The 19,489-nt window shown below is 46.3% G+C and overlaps 1 protein-coding gene across 1 annotated transcript in view; it reads right to left on the bottom strand.

Moving 5' to 3' along the window:
* The window catches only part of STOX1 (storkhead box 1), a 63,384-nt gene extending 44,381 nt beyond the window's left edge, over positions 1–19,003 (bottom strand). Inside the window, exon 1 of the mRNA XM_074232409.1 lies at positions 18,649–19,003. Within this exon, the coding sequence (XP_074088510.1) occupies positions 18,649–19,003 (355 nt within the window). The remainder of the gene's footprint in view (positions 1–18,648) is intronic.
* Between the last annotated feature and the right edge of the window lie 486 nt (positions 19,004–19,489).

Raw genomic sequence — 19,489 nt, 5'->3', positions numbered from 1 at the left:
CTCTGGAAAATAAGAGGATTGTACCTTTATCCCTCTATGGGCCTCTGTTTGCCTCTGTCTCCCTATGGGCCTCAGTTTCCTTCTCTGTAAAATAAGGGGATTGTGCCTCTATCCCTCTATGGGTGTCAGTCTTCTTTTCTGAAAAATAAGGGAATTGTGCCCCTATTCCTCTATGGGACTCTTCTCCTGTAAAATGAGGAAATTAAGTATGTACCCTTCATTAGATCTCAATTTCCTCTCCTGTAAAATCAATACAAGGGGAGTATTGATTAATGATCCTGGAGAACAGATAATTCATAACTCCTTCTGATTGCCAGAAGGAAGACAAGTACCAGGGCAGAATGGTATTTGCCTATATCAGGTGTGTTTAAAAAACTGTTTTTTTCTTTACTTTTTTTTAATTTCTTTTTTCTTTCTTTTGTAAAAGTTTTTCTTTGTTCCAAGGGAAGGTTGAATTTTGAAGGAGAGGAAGAAGGGTATTTCCAGAAATGACTAGATGTAAAAACAAAAATCATTATTACAACTAGTTTGGTTTGGTTTTGTTTTTTTAAAATGAGAGTCACTGTGGAATCACATTAGAATTTGGTTCAAATCTTTCCTCGGACACTGACTAAGCTGTGTGCCAGTGGGCAAGTCACTTAGCTCTCTAGGCCAAGATCCTACGAAATTAAGTAAAATGAAGAAGTTGGACTGTGACTTCCAAACTCCTTTCCATTCTCAACCCCTATGTTTCTCTGAATTCCAGCTCCAATAGTGGGCAAAAGCCAAGAATTTACTGGATTTCAGTTTCCTGAGGAGAATAGACAATTCTTGGCTCACTGAGCAGAAAAGTTATTACTCCTCACATCCATGGCCTCATCTGAGTCTCATAAACTCCAGAGAATTAGGGAGTGAGGTGGGGAGGGAGAGGTCAGAGAAGCAGGGTGGGATGACTATTCCCATTTTACAGATGAAGGGAATAGGACCTAGAGAGGTAAAAACCAACAACAGTAACAAAAACCTGCCCAAGATCAAAGCTAGTGATGGAGCCCTCTGGCCCTGATCTGGGGCACCTCCCCAAGACTTGAGATTACAATGTGACAACTAATGGGCACCTATTACACACCCTGCAGAGGGCAAGGTGGGAGCTCCCATAGCCTAGGGGAGCCTAGGCCTGGCTGCCTCCACTAGAGATGCCAATCTGAAGGGCAAAGGGCACCAACCTTTATCAAACACAAATCCAACTATGAAAACAGGCTTGTAAACTCACTGACACCCACAGCACTCGAGTCTAGGGGCAAAGGCTCAAGAACTCCATCCTGCCTGGACAGAAAAAAATGGCTTCATGAAGAGGGAATCTTGGAATGATATGAAGAACCTCTTACCTTCCCGGAAAGAGGAATGAAACTTGACTGTTACTAGATCATAAGAGTCAATGTTTAGAACTGGAAGAGACCTTCAAAGTCCACCTTCCTTCCTTCCTCCTTCCTTTCTTTCTTTTTTTAAAATTTTATTTAAGGCAATGGGGTTAAGTGACTTGCCCAAGGTCACACAGCTAGGTAATTAAGTGTCTAAGCCCGGATTTGAACTCAGGTCCTCCTAACTTCAGTGTCAGTGCTCTATTCACTGAGCAACTTAGCTGCCCCCTTCCTCCTTTCTATCATTGTTTTTCTTTTCTTTTCTCTCTCCCTTCCTTCCTTTGTTTCTCCCTTCCTTTTTCTCTCTCTTTTTTCTTCCATCTTTCCTTTCTTTGACTTTTATGGGTTTTAGACCCATTGGTGGCATTACTAGGTCTAAAGATACTTTTCTAGTCTAATTTCAAAAATTATTTTCCAGAATCAACCCCTTCATTTGGCTGAGCACAAAGAGGCCCAGAAAAAGGAAATAAGGGTCTCACTCTCCCAATCCTGGAAGTAGCTCTTCCAAACCTTTTCAACCCTTCTCAACCCTCCCATGACTCTCCTCTCCCTACCCTCTCAGCTGAGGACTTTACCTCTTATTTTACAGGAAAGACTATGGTCACATGCACTCTTCTCCCCAGTACTCTATCTCACATCACCTAGATGCCTTCAGCCACTCTCTCCACCTTGTTCCCGGTCTCACCTGATGAAGTGGCCTTACTCCTCACCAAGGCTCCCTCCTCTACTTGCCCAAGTCATTGCATTCCTTCCTGTTCCCTCCAAATGATTGCTCATCCACACTCCATCACTTACTTCCAGATCTCTCCCTGCCTTTATCTACTGCCTACAAAACTGTCCATACCTCCTTCATCCCCAAAAGACCCTCACCCACTGAATATTGTCTTCCATCTCTTCTGCCCCTTTGTGGGGGCCCTCTCCAGTCATCCCGCTTTATATCTGGCCACTGGATCCAGATGCTCTGGAGGAGAAAAATGAGGCTGGGCATTTTGCACAACTCCCCCCTCACTTAAAACCAACTCACTTGCCTGTCATGGCATCATCTTCCCAATGTCATGGTCCTCTTCCAGAGCAAAGGACAAACACCACCACCAAACTCTTGGAAGGGCTTTCTACACAGGTGCTTCTACTTTCTCTCCTCCCCCTCTCTAGTGGTTTGATACTCATAAAGATACAAGGAAAAAGTAGTCATAAGGAATTGTTTCTTCTCCTAAAATAAACTGCTGTTTTGAGGTATCACAAAGACACACTATCCATAAATACAATCAATTCATGAAGTTTATGTGTAAGATCAGACCCTCTTATAATCCATCTTCTGACTTGATCATTCTACCAAAACAGTTTTTCCCCAAATTTATCAGTGATCCCAGTTGCTCAGTCTTCCTTTGCCTTGACCTCTCCTTGAGACAGAGTATTAAATGTCTATTAGGATATAATGATCATCCTCCTCCAGTCCTCCTGGGAGGGACTGGCACATGGTGGTAAACTGACTTCATTTGGAAGAGTGCCTAGGATCTGAGCAGTCAACTGACCTTCATGGAGTCATGGGAGGGCAAAGGGAGTGGATGGAAGAAAGGCATAGTCAGAGTTGCCAGAGGACTGAAAAAGGTTAATAACTTTGAGCCAGTTCCTGGCCTGTCTGGGTCTCAGTTTCTTCAGCTGTAATAGGGAACTGGATTAGATGACAACCTCCAAAGGCCTTTCCAACGCTAAGACTTGTCTCTGGGATCAAAACCAGAGAGTAGCTGAGTCAAGTCTAGAACCCAAGTTTTTTAAACTAATCTAATCCAGCATATTTTTGGAACTGTAGTGGAAGAGAAATAGATTGGAGCCAAGGGACCTGAGATACAACTTACTGCCTCAGTGGCCTTGGGTAAGTCACTGAACTTTCCAGGCCAACATCTTCTCTTCTATCAAATGAAGGAAATGATCCCAGTGACCCTGAAGGTCCCTTTCAGTTCTGTATCTCTTATCCTTTGACCATAGGACTGAGCATTGAACTCGGGGCTTGAGACATGGAGTAACACATAGACAAGGGTGTCTAGCCTCAGGAAATTTCCAGTCTAATAAGAGAATCTGGAAGACTAGAGAGGCCCAACTTCAACCAGCAGCACACATTAATACATAATTAAGGGCCCTGAGATGGAGAATGACAGGGGGAGGGTGTTGAGGAATCATGAGCTCCATTCTTCCCCATTCCTCTCCTCTCTAGCCTCTGACCTCAGGGAACAGGGAGACACTTGTTATAAGTGGGTGAGTGATCCAGAATAAATGATTCAGGGAGAACCCAAGGGCTGTGGTCAAGTTGCTAAAGGGCTCTCCTGTAGAAGAGCCCTTTATTCTCTTAGACCCTAGAAGGCAAAACTAGGAGCACTAAGTGGAGGTCTCAAGAGGTCCATTTAGGCTTGTTCTTGGGGGGAAATGCACTAGGACCATCTAAAACTGGTACTTTTGCCTCTGGAAGTAGTGGGACTCATCTCCTTAATGACCTATAAGTAAAGATCAGATAATGACTCAGTAGATATGTCATAGCAGGGACTAACCTTGGGAGCTTCATTCGAACCTGATGCCACCCTGTCCTACTCTGAAATCCTGTGATTCTGGGCCATATGATCCATACTTCCTTGTGTGAACAGACAAAAGCCTATTGAGATCGAGGTCAGGAACTCCAGTGGAGAGTGTAAGAAGTAGCTCCAAGGCTGCTTACCATGAGGATGGATGACTTCCCAACTGGCTACAGCTGACACATTGATTATAATTCCACCATGGCCACACCCAAGGAAATGAAAAATGCAGTATCCTTGTCTCAGAACTTCAATCTGCCTAGAGCCCTGAAGACTGTGGAAAAGGCTATTAATGATGCCAGGAAAGGAAGCCACTTCTCAATCATTAGGGAGTTCTCAATCAGAGACTTGCCTTGGTATAACAGAAATAAAGATGGCTTTGAGATCTCCTGGGGTCTCAATCTCTTGTTCTGGAAAATAAGAGAATTAGAATAGATGACCTCTGAGGTCTGTTCTCGTTTTCACAGTCCATGAGACTTTAATTCTATGTATTCCAGCTTTACTACTGAGTGGTGTAGAATCCTTGGGCAAGTCATTAACCTCTCACAGTTTCAGTTTCTGCATAGTAAAATGAGAAAGGTAGCATGGTACCAAATGAAGAGAGCAGGTTCTGTAGCCAGAGTACCTGGGTTCAGAACCTACCTGAGAGTTGCAGTATGGCCTGGGGCAATGAGCCTTGGCTATCTCATCTACAAGATGAAGGGGCTGGATTAAATGACCTCCAAGGTTCTTCTAATTCTAGATGGATGGTCCTACAATAATTCTGGCATGACCTACTTCCTGGCATTACCACAAGGAAAGCACTTTGTAAACCTTAAAGAACTATCAAAATGAAAACTATTATTAAGAGAGGGCCTTGGGAAGGAGCAACCCTTCCAGCACAGTATCCATCATCCCTGGCAGCCATACAGCCAGACTCAGATGGGAAAATCATTTCTTCCTAATTTGATGTGCTCCACGCTTCACCACAGACAGTTATCAGACCCTCATTTACTACACAGACATGATCCTGGGCTCGGCTGGTCTAATAACAAAGAGATCTGTGGATACATTCACCGGATTTTGGATGGGATCCCTAACCCTGTGGCAGACTCAACCTCTCGGCTGCCGTGGAGCTGAGCAAGGTAAGAGGTAACATCTGGCAGCTAGAAGAAAAACAGAAAAAGATGTGGGCCAGGAAATCTCCTGGGTGGGGAAGAGGGGAGCCCAAGGCAGGGAGGGAGAGGAGGGGCCCCTACATGGAGCAGCTGTTTTTGTTATTTCCGCTGCCTTGGGGTCCAACAGTATTGGTCTGATGGTGATCAAATAACCACACTGGGAGTGTGAGAGGCAGTGTGCGTGGCTGCTGAGGACAAGCCAAGGCCAGGCAAGGATGCTGGGAAAATGAGGTAAGAACTCTGAGTGGAGAAGTCAGAAGACCCTGCTACCAGCTCTGTCTGCCTTTAATGAGTGGTGTGATCATAGGCATGTCACTTCCACTCTGGCATGTTTTCTCATGTGAAAAGATGATTAAATGACTATAATGAAAAGATTTGCCTCAGAATGGAATTAAAAAAAATACAACTCTCTCCCTTCTTGGAAAAGGTGGGGGGCTAGTTATCTATAGCCCCATCAGACATGGTTGATGCGTTGATTGGTTTTGCTGGAGTATTTTCCCCTTTTTTCTTTTAAAATCTTTGTTACATGGAATGGTTTTGCTATGTAAAGTAGGAAAAAATAATCACTTACAAAGTCTGTTCCTCTGAGACCTAAACAGATCCGGTGGGGGTTTGGGAGAGGGGACTTTCATCACATCATGATGGGCTGTCCAAGTTGGCAGAGTGGCACAGTAGATAAGAGTGCCTGGTCTGGAGTCAGAAAGATTCATCTTCCTGAGCTCAAATCTGACCTTTAGACGCTGACCAGATGTGTGTCCCTGGGCAAGTCACTTAAACCTGTTTGCCTCAGTTCTTCATCTATAAAATGAGTTAGAGAAGGAAATGATAAGCCACTTCAGAATCTCTGTCAAGAAAACCCTCAATGGGATCACAAAGAGTTGGAAATGACTGAAAAACAACTCAACAACAAGAAGTTCAAGTTGACTAATGACAAAAACTAAAGATATTAATGGAAATAACATTTTAATAACATTAATAATCTGTAACTAAATGTTCTCTGTGATTCTCCCCTTTGTCAGTGTTAACCTTCTATATTCTATTTGGAAAAAATCTTCTGGGAAAATACTTGAAGCCACATTTTTTGTGTAGGTCAAAAAGAGCTCATTAATAGGAGAATGACTATACCAAGTATATAATGAAATATTCCTGGCCAGGGGGAAATGAAGATGAGGAAAAACTGGAGAAGCCTGGGAAGAATTGTATGGACTGATGCAGAGGAAAGTGAGCAGAACCAGAATATATACAATGATTACAACCACATAAATGGAAACTAAACAAAGGCAATCATGGTCCAGAGATGAGACAATAAAATATACTTCCATCCACCTGGCAGAGAGCTTGGACAATGATGAGAAGGAGTAGAATGTTCCTACCTTGTCAGGTGTGGTCATTGCATCAGCTGATTTTGCTTAACTGTGTTTCTTTGTTATAAGGAAGGGTTCAAGTCCGGAAGGGACAGCCAGAAAGTACCATAATGTTAAGACATCTGTAACAGGAGCTAGGAGAATGTGATCATACATAAGTCAAACACTCTATGTTAGGCACTAAACTCAAAAAACCCCTAAAAAATGAATTCATGCATGAAGAATAATACAGAACACAGGAAAAACTGTTTCCTGAGCCCCAAGTGGGAAAAAGTGATTTTTCCAGTGGGAAATGCTCAGGGAAGGCTTGATTTCCCATCAGCTGCTCTGTTTGATTTCTATTCCATGAAGCTCACATCTTCCTCAGGATAAGCTCATTATCTGAGATATCATCTTGGAGAGTGATTCTGCTTGGTCACTCAGTACCTCCTTAGCATCCTCAGTTGTCTCTCCCTTCCAACTGGAGGGCTGGAGGGCAGAGCAAAGAACTCCTCCCCAGGATTCCCTTTATGAGACCCCAGACTTTTACAGCTAAATTCATTTCTCATCAGGAGCTTTACTTGGTTTTGATTCCACAAATATCATGCCCCTGTACCTCTTGGCGGCTCCCCTTGCCTCCTTTTCAGCTTCTTTTTGTATATTGTCATCTTCTATTATATTATAAGCTCCTTGAAGAGAAGGAGGGATGAAGGAAGGAAGGAAAGGAGGGAGAAAAAAAGAGGAGTGAAGAAAGGAGAGGAAGAGAGGAAGAAAAGGGAAAGAAAATACAGAAGTTAAGAGGCTGAATTAAAAGATCAACAAAACATTTAAGACTGGAAAAGGAAGCAAAAAACATTCAAAAGGGTCTAAAAAGAGCAATTTTGGTGCTACCTTATTAAATTAAAATACACTTAAAAAACTACAAGTGAAATTCAGTTTCATATACAGTCCCATTTTTTGTTCTCTGTATACTGAAATGTTTCCATCTATTGATGATTGTTAAGTTAAAAATAAAGCAAAAAAAAAAATTTTAAAGCCAGTGGGATGGCATACATGTATTGTGTCCCAATCCTAAAGGTCAAACTTATGCTACACTTGATAAGAAGAAAATTGTGCCAATCTTCCATTTGGGAAATTGATAGGAGGCACCCAGAAATAAAGAAATTTGTCTTTGATGAGGGCAGTCTTACCATTTTTATTCATGCACAGAAGACAGGGTTCTAAGGCTTTGGATAAAACCCATCTAGAACATTTATGGAAAGTCCTAGACAAAGACTGCCCAGAACAAGAAGATCCATCTATACTAAAGAAGGAGCACCCACCATGGAGGAGATCCAAAGAATGAAGTCCCTTCAAGTTTGGGAGGCAGGTGGGGGACATACTACAGTGCTGCAATCATTTCACATAGCAGGAAACCACGTCACCTGCCTAGAAGGAAAGGCAGCCACCAGATCAGCAAATCACGAAGAAGCAGAGACAAAGGCAGGATAGAGTTTAGACTAGGATTGAGATCCTTTTAAAAGTCATCTAGATCAATACAGATATTCATCCTGAGGCTCAGAGAGGAAATGACTGATCCAAGGTCAAAGAATAGATCTGAAATATGAATCCAAAATCTAAATATGAATCCAAACTCAATGCTACTTCCGAGTGGGCTAGGGCTGTGCTCCATTACATCACCTCTGGACCAAGGGGAAAAGGATATCCTTCTTCCAGAATTAGACCTTGGGGAAAAAAGAGGCTAATTCCAGATTTAATGAAAAACCCATTTTCCCCTCAAACACATGGGAACATATGGCCTTAAAGACCAATCAAGGCCGTTGAAGGGAATGGTATACATGAGCTCTCCAGGTGCCTCCGACATTTTTATGAAGCGACGGGAGACTGGAAGACAAAGACCCGGGGTGGGAAGACAACTTGCTATAAATTTCGGGGGAGGACAGGGAAACAAACTTGTTTGGCCAACTGGCTGTTTTTATGTGTTTTCCCTGAGTAACTGTTCTGCACATTGTCACCATTAACCTTTCCTCTTCCTAGAATGCTTTGTAAACTTAACATACTTCAAAAATGGGAACCATTCTGATAGGCAAAAGATCTGACTTTAGCCTCTGCTGACCAGGTCAGCTAGGAGGGGGTGGGAAGAAGGTTCCCAGCTCCTTCTTGGAACAGGTCCAATGCACAAAGAATTAAAAGTTTATAAATCTAGAGTTTGAGACCAGGCCAACCTCCCCATTTTAGAGATGAAATATTGGGGCCTGGGGAAATTCAAGTGACTTCTCGAAGGCTATACAGATGGTCACCAACAAAGGTAGAATTGAAACCCAGGTCCTTTGACTCCAGAGTCAACTCTTTCTACTTTGGATCCAGGGCTTTCTGGAGACCTTTCTAGAATCAGAAGATCTGGCTTCAAATCATATCTCCTGCTACTTAGCAGCTTTATGATGCTGGGCAGATTACTTTGTCTCTCTGAGCTTCAGTTTCCTCATCTGTAACATGGGAATATGACTAGTGTAGTTGTGAGAAGAGAGTCTGGAGCTCTTTGAAGAAGCTTGTGCTAAAGATGGTGTGCTGGGCTTGGAGTTGGGAAGACCAGAATTCAAATCCAACCTCAAAATTTTTCCAGTTGTGTGACTTCAGATTCCTCAAGTATAAATGAGGATAATAACAGCAATCCCTATCTGGAGAGGTTTTGAGAATGAATGAGATCATTTATTTGTAAAGTTGGGAGGCTGATTTCAAACCATTGCCCTCCATGCTGCCTCCCATAAGGAAGTAACAAATCCAGGTTTCAAACGAAGCAAAACTTGGGACTCCAATCTCCTACACCTTTTCTCCCTTCTTTAGCCCCAATCATAAATCATTACATTGTTTAGCACTGCATCCCTCTGACACTTCTGACCTCTGATCACCACAAACTCCAGACCATCTCCAAGGGTTACTTGAAAAGGGCAAAGAGTAACATAAAGAGTTACAGGGAATGAAACTTTGTCCCAAAGATTTCTATCCATCCTAAAGAGGTGAAGCTTGAGCTCCCCAGATGACTGAGTCTCTTACTGAATGAACATCCCTCTGGCTAAGTTCATCTCCATCCCCCTCTCTGGCACCAAAGCCCTTACCAAGCATCCAAAGAGAATGGGAACTTTCTAACCAATCCCCTCTTCACCCCGATCTAGGATTTGCTCACCCTGGACCCCCCAGATCTTGGCTCATTTACCCTTTCTAAAATCTCAGGGTCCCTCCCAGCCTATTGAGAAGCCTTCTGGTTCCATGATGGGCTCCATCCTCTCTCTCTGATCCAGGGAAAGACACAAAAATACCAGCAGGTAAAGGCAGCCCTTCCCCCACTTGGACACAGAGGTCAAGCCCACAGTTCACAAACACAGACAGTCTCCTTTTATTCTGGCATCAGATTCCCAAAGACTGGTTATGATCCATTCCCCATCTTTTGCCTCCTGACTGCAAACAAAGAGTGCATACATACCAGAGGGCGCAGCTGTCTCCCGCTAGATCCTGAAACTCACCCCTTTGGGTGGTGAATGAAAACAAATCCACTCTGGGGACTGGAACAGAAAAGAGCATGGGAACATTCCTCTTGGGTCCAAAGCTCCAGCTTGTCCCCTTCTTCTAGGGGAAACTGATGGTCGGCTACCACCAAAGTGGAGGAAATTAGGAAGGGGAAAAATAAAATCACTTGGGGGAATCTCAATTCTGGAAATGGCAAGTTTACACCCTGGAACAAGGCTGCAGCTCTGAGTCTGACACTGCTGAGAGTGTCTACTTAAGGAGTCCTGAATTGTCGGCTCCTATCTTTTAGTAAATCAAACAAAAAGCATTTGGTTTGTGCCTACTAAGTGAAGAGCACAGTGCTAGCCACTGGGATACAGGAAACTGTCCCTACCCTCAAGGAGCTTTCTATGAAGTATATTTAAAATAAAGACAAGGTGATCACATGAAGGGATCCAGTCAGGTGTGGGTTAAGCTTGGAGAGAAACTAGAAGATCTAAGAGAGAGAGAGAGACAGAGGTCCATCATCCACTCTTTCTGTGGCCCTGGTCAAGACCTCCACCAGGACTGTCTGCCCATCAGTTTCTGAACCATAAAGGGGAAGAAGACAGGTCTTGCATGGGTCCCCTGGACCGCTGACTCCATCCATCCTAGAAGCTGGGAGAAGGGACAGGGGAAGCAGGCGATGAGTGGAGAAACAGAAAGATAGCAGCAGTAAGGAAGACCCTAGCAAGAGCGCCAGGCTTTGTTGTCTCCGAGGTGCTGGGAGGCAGCAAAGAGAACTTGGTTTGAAGTCAGATCTTCACTCCAGTCCTGCCTCTGCCACTTCCTGCTTGTGTGACCTTGGGAAATGTCCTTCCCTTCTCCAAATAGGGAGCACACTTTCCTCTCTAAGGTCCCTTCTAACTCAGGCTTTCACTCTGCCTCCCATAAAAATGAAGGTCCTTTCCATTTCTAAACATCCATGAACAGGGGGCAGTTAGGTGGCACAGTGGAGAGAGCACTGGCACTGGTCAGGAGGACCCGAGTTCAAATCCAGCCTCTGATACTTAATAATTGTCTAGCTGTGTAACCTTGGGCAAGTAACTCTTAACCAAATGCCTTAAATAAATAAAATAAATATAAATCTAATTTAATTTAAAAAAAGAACAACCAGTTCAGAGACTCTGGGTTCCCCAGGAGGAGTAGCCTGCCATACTGTAAAGACAGCTGCCAGTTTTAGGACAGCATTGGCTGGGCTGAAGGTTTCCTGAGGTCTCAGGTTCAGAGAGCACCAAAAAACTAGGGAGGATGAATCTATATCAGGAAATTAGGAACAATGACCACAAACAGCATATCTCAGACACAACTGTAGGGAGGTGGTAGCAGGGCTCTAACAAAATTAATTAAAAAGCAAAGAGAGGTTATGGAGATACAGGTCTCCTGGTGCATTGTTGATAGAACTGCAAATTATTCTTTTTAAAGTGACTAAAAATATCAGTGTCCTTTGACTTAAAGATCCCATTTGGGCATAGACCCCAAAGATATCAATGACAAAAAGAAAGGCACCATATGCAACAAAATATACATAGCAACAAAGAATTGGAAACCAAGTAGATGTCTGTCATTTGGGAAATGACTAAAGATGTTTCATGAGTAGAATAGGATGATTATTTTGCCATCAAAATGATGCATATAAATACATAAAAACATGGGGAGGCTTAATGAATATTTGTTGACTGAGACCCAAGTGAATTAACATAAACCAAAGATAAAATGGGCAGAACCTAGAAAACAATGACAATGGTCTAATTGGAAAGAACCACAAAACAATAGAAAGTGAATGCTTTGAAATTATATAGATCAAGGTTGGCCCCAGAGAAGAGATGAGAAAAAGCAGGGTCCTCTCTTCTTTACTAAGGTGGGGGATATGGAAGGGGGGAAATGCTGTAGGACAGTTTTGCTGGGTGGGTTAATGTTGCTGAACTACCACACATACACACACACACACACACACACACACACACACACACACACACACACACACACACACACACACACACACACACACACACTCTCTCTCTCTCTCTCTCTCTCTCTCTCTCTCAAAGAATCTTACTTTAAAAATTCTTTGCTGTAAAGGTGGCTGTTTGGGAAGGAGAGGGTGAAACAGAGATTGGGAAATGAAAGACATAAAAAACTAAGGGTATCAGTAAGAATTTAATGTTGAGGGGTTTGGGAGGAGTTGCGGTTTTTGTTTTGTTTTAACACTGAGGGCTTGAGAAGGGTGACCTTTTCTTCTTCCCTCACAGCCTGGGTTGACTATTAATGCCCTCTAGCATGCAAAGTCTTCTATGCCTGGTTAAATCAACCTTAGATTAACAGCCAAAGCAATGAAATTAAGAGACAGCAACAACAGCAAGTACATATAATATCCAGGGTGGTTTTTTTCCTTCCTCTTTCAGTACTGGTGCATTAGCTTTCATTTTTTTTCCCTTTCCTTCCTCCCTCCCTTCCTTTCTTCCTTCCTTCCCTCCTTCCTTCTTTCCCCTCCTTCTTTCTTCTTTCCTTCCCTCCTTTTTTCCTTTCCTCCCTCCTTCCTTTCTTTCCCCCTTCCTTCCCTCCTTCTTTCCTTCCTCTCTTCCTGCCTTCTTTCTTCCACTTTGCAGAAAACAAGAACAAGAACAAGGAGAGCAAGGAAGGATACAGAAGGAGGCGCTATAGCAGGGAGGAAATTAAAAGTAGTTTTCCTCTTGTGAGAAGGGAATCAGCACTTCACAGGAGGGAAGAGAAAACACATGGCATCCTCCTTTTCCTCTACACCCTGACCTGATCCCTAATCTGGGATCCATGGCTTCCAGCTCTTCCCAAGCCTCTGATCTGGTCTCCTGTCCACTCTGGCCTGAGGTGGGGAAACATCTCCCTCCTATGCCTCCCTAGACAAGGATGTGAACCATCAGCATGATCCTGCCATAGTCCAACCCCCTCATTTTACAGAGGGGGAAAATGGGGCCTGGAGAAGTTAAGTGAGTTGCCCACATCACCCAAGTGAGAAGCAAGAGTTGGGATTTGAACCCAGATCTGATGACTCCAGAGCCTCGCCATTGCCCCACCTTGGTTGGAGTCCTGGCTTAGTTCTCCCGTATGCATCTCAGATTCACCATCCACTACCACCACCCCCCAGATCCTTATCTTTCCTCCAAGCTCCCTTTGAGTGCTGTCTCCTCTGGGAAGCCTTCTGAACTCTACAGCTGCTAATGTTCTCTTCCTTCTCAAAGACGCTTGAATCCTGTCTCTATTTTAGATAACTCTTTCAGGTTTGCACAGTGCTTTATCTACATTATCTTGCCTGTTCCTTATACCATCACTGTTCCTTCATCCGTTGTATGACCTTGACCAAGTTATTCTATCTTCCCTGTTCTTCCTTTTCTCAGGTGGGTATGGGAAGGCCCTATATTCCTACTGTGTTTTAAGTTTATCAATAAAAACCAAAGAGAGGATAGATTTAGAGCTGGAAAGGACCTTAAAAGACATTATCTTTAATTCCTTCTTTTTACAGATAATGAAATGAAGACCCAGGCAGAAGTTCTGTGACTTGCCCAAGGTCATAAAGCTAAAAAGTATTGATGGAAGGATTTGAACCCAGACCTTTTGGACTTGGACTCCCATCCACTCTCTTCCAATGCCTCTCAACTACCCTATGAGTTAGATGGCATCAGTATAACCATTTCCATTTTTACAGATGTGAAAAGTGAAACTCAGAGAAGGGAACTGACTTACTCAGAGATCACAAAGTTGTTATTAATTTGTTTTGGGGTTTTTGTGAGGCAGTGGGGTTAAGTGATTTGCCCAAGGTCACATAGCTAGTATCTGAGGCCAGATTTGAACACAGCACCACTGACTTCAGCACTACCTATTTTATTTTTTTATCACAAAATTATTAAATGGCAGTGATGAGATTTGAGCCCAAATCATCCAACTCCCTTTCCTTTCCTTTCCTCTTTCCACTACATCAATATGTCTCTTACTATACAATAGACATAATACTGAGTGCTTACAGGGTGGTTTCCATTAGAGGAAGACATTTCATCTACCTCAAGGGGTAGAATTCTATTAGATGACATCTGGGTTTGCACCAGTTTTGGGTATTTCTAGCTGGGTGACCAATAGCAAGTCCTTTTGTTTGTCTGAGTCCCTGATCCCTCTTCTGCAAAATGAGAACAATCACACTGTCACTATTCTATCTATACAAGGCTGGAATGCGATCATAGCTGTAAAGGGCTGCACAATCCTTAAAAAGCTCTAAATACACATATAAATGCCAATTATTATCACTGTTTCTGCTATTTCTGAGCAAAGGAATAAGAGGATCAGAGCTGGACTTTGGGGCTTGGGGTTTAGAAGCCAGATGTCAGCCAATGGAGCCAAGAGACTGAAAACTACCACTGCCTAACTGGTACCTTATGTCGTGTCATCATAATTGTCTGTGATTTACCCATGTCTCCATTATCTCAGCCCAGTCTCTGCCCCATTGGTGCAATCTGCATTCTCCATTTAATACTGGAAGCACCAGCCCCAGGATTGCTAATTCAAACCAGAAAGAGTAACAGACCAGTGAGTAAAGGATTGGGAAGTAGGGAAGACGTATATGGGTGGGGAGCATGGCTGTGGACCTGATGAGATGTGGGACAATTGCAAAATAACAGGACCCTCTTTCCCTCCCTTCTCTCCTATCCTGTTCCAATACCTGCCTAGCTTGAAGAGAGAATCTTTAAAGACACATTAATAAGAATCATGATCCAGGGCTTTAAGAGCCAGTGTAGCCTAGTAGAGAAGGTAAACCTCTGTCACCTACTGGCACTGTGCCTTAGTGGTCCCAGGCAGTTCTTTCACAGTAGAAGTTCTGGAATAGGGAAACTGTTTAGGGAAAGTGTAGAAAAGGGAGTGAGACTTTTCTGTATTAGGAAATCACAGCATCACATTTAGAGGTGGGAGGCAGTTGCCTTATAATCTGTCCCCAGTCCTCCACAGGGCAGAGAAGAAAAGGCATATCCAAAAGTTGAAAGGGAGTTGCTACTCGAATACAGGTCCATAGACTGTTCCCAATGCACCACCCTGCCTTCAAACCCAGAAGTGGCTCAGCTGATGATTTGTTAAGCACCTGCCTTCAAATTAACTATAGTCACATATGGATTGTACTTGAAGGTATATAGACTTGGGATACCTCAAGGTGCTGAACTGATACCAAACTAGCTCCAGAGTTCTAGAACCAAAGACTTATGGGTGAAGCTCCTGATTGTTTTTATTTTGGATTGGCAGATGAGTCCCAGGGAGAAATGAGGAGCTTGGGGTGCAGCTGGGGGCAAATGATGATGATGATGATGTCCTTCATTTTCAAAGAGGTCTATGACATCAAAGAGGTGATGCCATGACAAGCATATGAATTTGAGTGAAGGGGGGGGGGGGGGATTGTGCCAAGTCACTAGCCTCACTTTCTACTCCAAAGCCAACTGGATCCAGTGGCCAGATATGAATCAGGACTGAAGATGGCCCAGGATGGGAGGCAATCAGGGTTGAGTGACTTGGTCACACAACTAGTAAAAGTCAAATGTCTGAGGCTGGATTTGAACTCTCATCCTTCTGACTCCAAGGCCAGTGCTCTATCCACTGCACTAGCTGCCCTGACCAAAGTCAGGATTTTGCTTGAGAATCCAGTACAAAGATATTTTGCACAAGCAGATACAGTATAAAGCACCCAAGAATTAACAGGAAAAACTTGCTGTTTTAACAGGGAGCTCAAGGAAGAAGAACCCTGGACAGGGGAGAGCCAAAGATCTGGGCTCCTTCACCGAAGGAGACTCAGGAGAGTTGGCAGCTCCCCCAGTGTCAGCCCATACCTCTGGAAAAGGAGAAGGTTTGACTAGATGTGATCTCTGAAGGGCCTCCCAGCTCTGATACGCTATGTCCTGAGGTTTTTCCCAGCTCTGACTCTGTGGGGACTAAGGCTCCTTCTTGCATTAGGCCCTTCTGGCTCTGACATTCTGCGGTCTGTGACTGTCCAACCATAGGACCAAAGGCAGGGTTTTACCTGGAAATCCAGTCCAAATATATTTTGCACGAGTAAAGAGTGATGCTTTGGAAAGGGGACTCAAGGGGAAGAAGAAACTGCTTTTCATTTTCTAACACAGCACAAATAAACTCCAAGGAAAAAATCTAATTGACAGCTTTCTTTAAAGAAAGAAAAAAAAAGAAGGAAAAATGCCTGCTGGGTTTGAAGTCAGGGGCTGGTAATCTGGGAGCTCCTTCCCCTGTTTATTTAGCTGACAAGCTGTCAGGAAGGCAGCTACTTCAGATTCTTTGCTGAGCATTACCAGCTTTAAGCATAACCACCCCAGGTTCCCCAATTTGCCGGGGTCGGTCCAAGTCCTGGGGTTTGTCAGCTAATTCAGTCCCAAATTAAAACAGTCGGGGGCTTCACTCACAAGCCTTTGGCTCCAAAGAACTCTTAGTTAGTTTGGGACCAGTCTAGTTTGGAACAGGGCTCCAAGTCTAACTATCCAAGTCAAGCCAACACATTTCTTAAGCATCTGCCCTCAGCACTGGGAATGATAGAGAGGAAGGGGATCCTGCCTTCAAGGAGTTCTGAAGGAAGGGGAGAGAACACATGTACAAACAAATAGAGACGAGGTGATCGGAGGCAGAAAGCAAGAACTGGGAATACCAGATGGCAACAGATCTCTGAAAAATCTAAATTCCGATCCCTTGAAGGGAAATGGAGAATCTTAGGAAGGCTGTGGCAGAAACCTGTAAATTGTAAAAAAAGATAGCGGCCAGGAAGTAGACAGTCTGAGAGTGAGTTGGAGGATAAACAGATGGACACGGGGAATGCAGCAATTCTATCAGGGAATGTTCTGAGACCCCAAGGGAGGTTGCCAGAACTCTGGAAGGGGATGCCTTCACCTTATAGGATTTCCAGAGAATGAACCAGAACCCAGGTCAGTAGGAAGGCCAAGATGGGCAAGCTCCACATTCCTATGCTCAGTAATCTGAAGAGTTCTCAGAGGTGATGGTGGCAATACTCTCCATTTCAGAGAGGTGATGGTCTTGGGGGCAGTTTCTATAGTTTTGTGTAGATCATTGGAGATTTATGTTTTGCTTAATTGTGCATATCTGACACCTGAAAAGCTTTTTTTTCCTTTTTCCAGTGGGTAGAGGTGGAAATGAAGAGAAAATTGACTTTTGTTCATTTAAAAAAAAACACAAAAAAACAGGGTAGGGGCTGCTAGGTGGTGTAGTGGATAAAGCACTGGCTCTGGAGTCAGGAGGACCTGGGTTCAAATCCGGCCTCAGACACTTAATAATTACCTAGCTGTGTGGCCTTGGGCAAGCCACTTAACCCCATTGCCTTGCAAGAAAAAAAAAACCTAAATAAAATAAAATAAAGTAAAAAAACAGGGGAGGGCTGTTACAGTTGTGAAATACTGTGTACTTTTAGAGGTTGATGTATTATTATATTTAATGTTTTATTTTAAGAGAAGTGGAGGGGCAGCTAGGTGGCACAATGGATAAAGCCCTGGCCCTGGAGTCAGGAGTACCTAGACGCTTAATAATGACCTAGCTGTGTGGCCTTGGTCAAGCCACTTTAACCCTATTTGCCTTGCAAAAACCTTAAAAAAGAGAGAGAGAGAAGTGGGAGTGATTGGTATACATAACATAAAAAAACTATCAATGACCAAAAATACATGCTGGGAAGAAAAAAGAATGCTTTTCAGTATTATAATAATGAGCAAACTTGGCCTTGAGAAGAATTGAGAAAATGGAGCTTTCTCCCATCCTCCCTTGAAGGGGGGATGAAGGGGCAGGGGGCCTGGGGGGGGGGGGGGGCTGCTGAACACTTCATCTATTGTCAGGCTCCCTAAGTCTGGTGTTTTCCCCCTCTTTCTTTTGGAATCTTTGTTCCAAGGGACGGCTCCCTAGTGGTGTGAGGGGTAGCGTCAGAAATGAGGGGGATGGGAAAACAACAGGTATCCCTACCATGGTTTTTTGAGCCATCCCAAAGATCTGAGGACAGATTGGGCAATGTCTTAGTCCAACCCCTTCGTTTGACAGAGGAGACCGACCCCCCCCATCCCCTTCCCCATGATGGGTGGAGAAGCCCGGAGCCCAAGCCAGGAGCCTTGGCTTCCTGGGGACAAGGAGGGTGGGAGAGCCCGGCCTTCTGGGGTGGCAGACCCTGGCCCACGGGAGACCCCGGCCTTCTGGGGTGGCAGACCCTGGCCCACGGGAGACCCCCCTGTGCTGGGGTGGCAGACCCTGGCCCACGGGAGACCCCCCTGTGCTGGGGTGGCAGACCCTGGCCCACGGCAGACCCCGGCCTTCTCGGGCGGGAGACCCTGGCCCACGGGAGACCCCCCTGTGCTGGGGTGGCAGACCCTGGCCCACGGGAGACCCTGGCCCACGGGAGACCCCCCTGTGCTGGGGTGGCAGACCCTGGCCCACGGGAGACCCTGGCCCACGGGAGACCCCCCTGTGCTGGGGTGGCAGACCCTGGCCCACGGGAGACCCCCCTGTGCTGGGGTGGCAGACCCTGGCCCACGGGAGGCCCCGGCCTTCTCGGGCGGGAGACCCCCCAGTCTCCTGGCGCCGGAGCGCCGGGCCCCCTCTCCCCCGAACCTCCCCTGGCCCGGGCCCCGCGCAGACTCACCCAGCGCGCGGATGCGGAAGCCCCTCGGGGGGCGCAGGGCCCGGCGCAGCCAGGCGTCGCGCAGCGCCTGGAGGCTGGCGGGGGGCCCGTGCACCAGCAGCACCCCGCGCCGCAGCCAGCCCTGGAAGGCCAGCCGCGAGGCGGCGCGTGCCAGCCGCGCGTTCCAGAAGCAGCGCGCGTTGGCCCGCCGGAAGGCCCGGAAGAGCGCGCGGCCCCCGGGCTCCCCGGGCCCCCCGCGGCCCTCGGAGCCCCCGTCCTCCGCCGCCGCCGCCGCGGGGCCCGGCCGGGCCGCCCGCTCCTGCCGGCACAGCACCAGCGCCAGCGAGCCCGGGGCCAGCTGCACCGGCCGAGCCATGTCGCCGGCCCCGGCCCGAGGCAGCCGCAGCCCGCAGCCGCAGCCCGCAGCCCGCAGCCGCAGCCGCAGCCCGCAGCCCCGCAGCCCGCAGCCCCGCAGCCCCGCAGCCCGCAGCCCCGCAGCCCGCAGCCCGCAGCCCCGCAGCCCCGCAGCCCCGCAGCCGCAGCCGGAGCCGGAGCCGGAGCCCCGCAGCCCGAGCCAAGGACTGCCGGCCGCCGCCGCCGCTGCCTAGGGAACGCGGCTCGGGGCGGGGCCTGGAGCCTGCGAGGGGCGGGCCGGGGAGGCTGGGGGCGGGGCCTGGAACCAATGAGGGGCGGCAGGGGCAGCCGGGGGCGGGGCCTGAAGCCGGTGAGGGGCGGGCCGGGGCGGTCGGGGGAGGAGCCTGAGCCAACGAGGGGCGGCAGGGGCGGGGCCTGGAGCCGGCGAGGGGCGGGCCGTGGCGGTCGGGGGAGGAGCCTGAGCCAATGAGGAGCGCCAGGGGAGGTC

This window comes from Macrotis lagotis, chromosome 4, assembly GCF_037893015.1.
Source record: "Macrotis lagotis isolate mMagLag1 chromosome 4, bilby.v1.9.chrom.fasta, whole genome shotgun sequence".
Lineage (NCBI taxonomy): Eukaryota > Metazoa > Chordata > Mammalia > Peramelemorphia > Peramelidae > Macrotis > Macrotis lagotis.
Note: the sequence above shows the minus strand (reverse complement) of the source record. Positions and strands in the feature narration are given on the sequence as shown.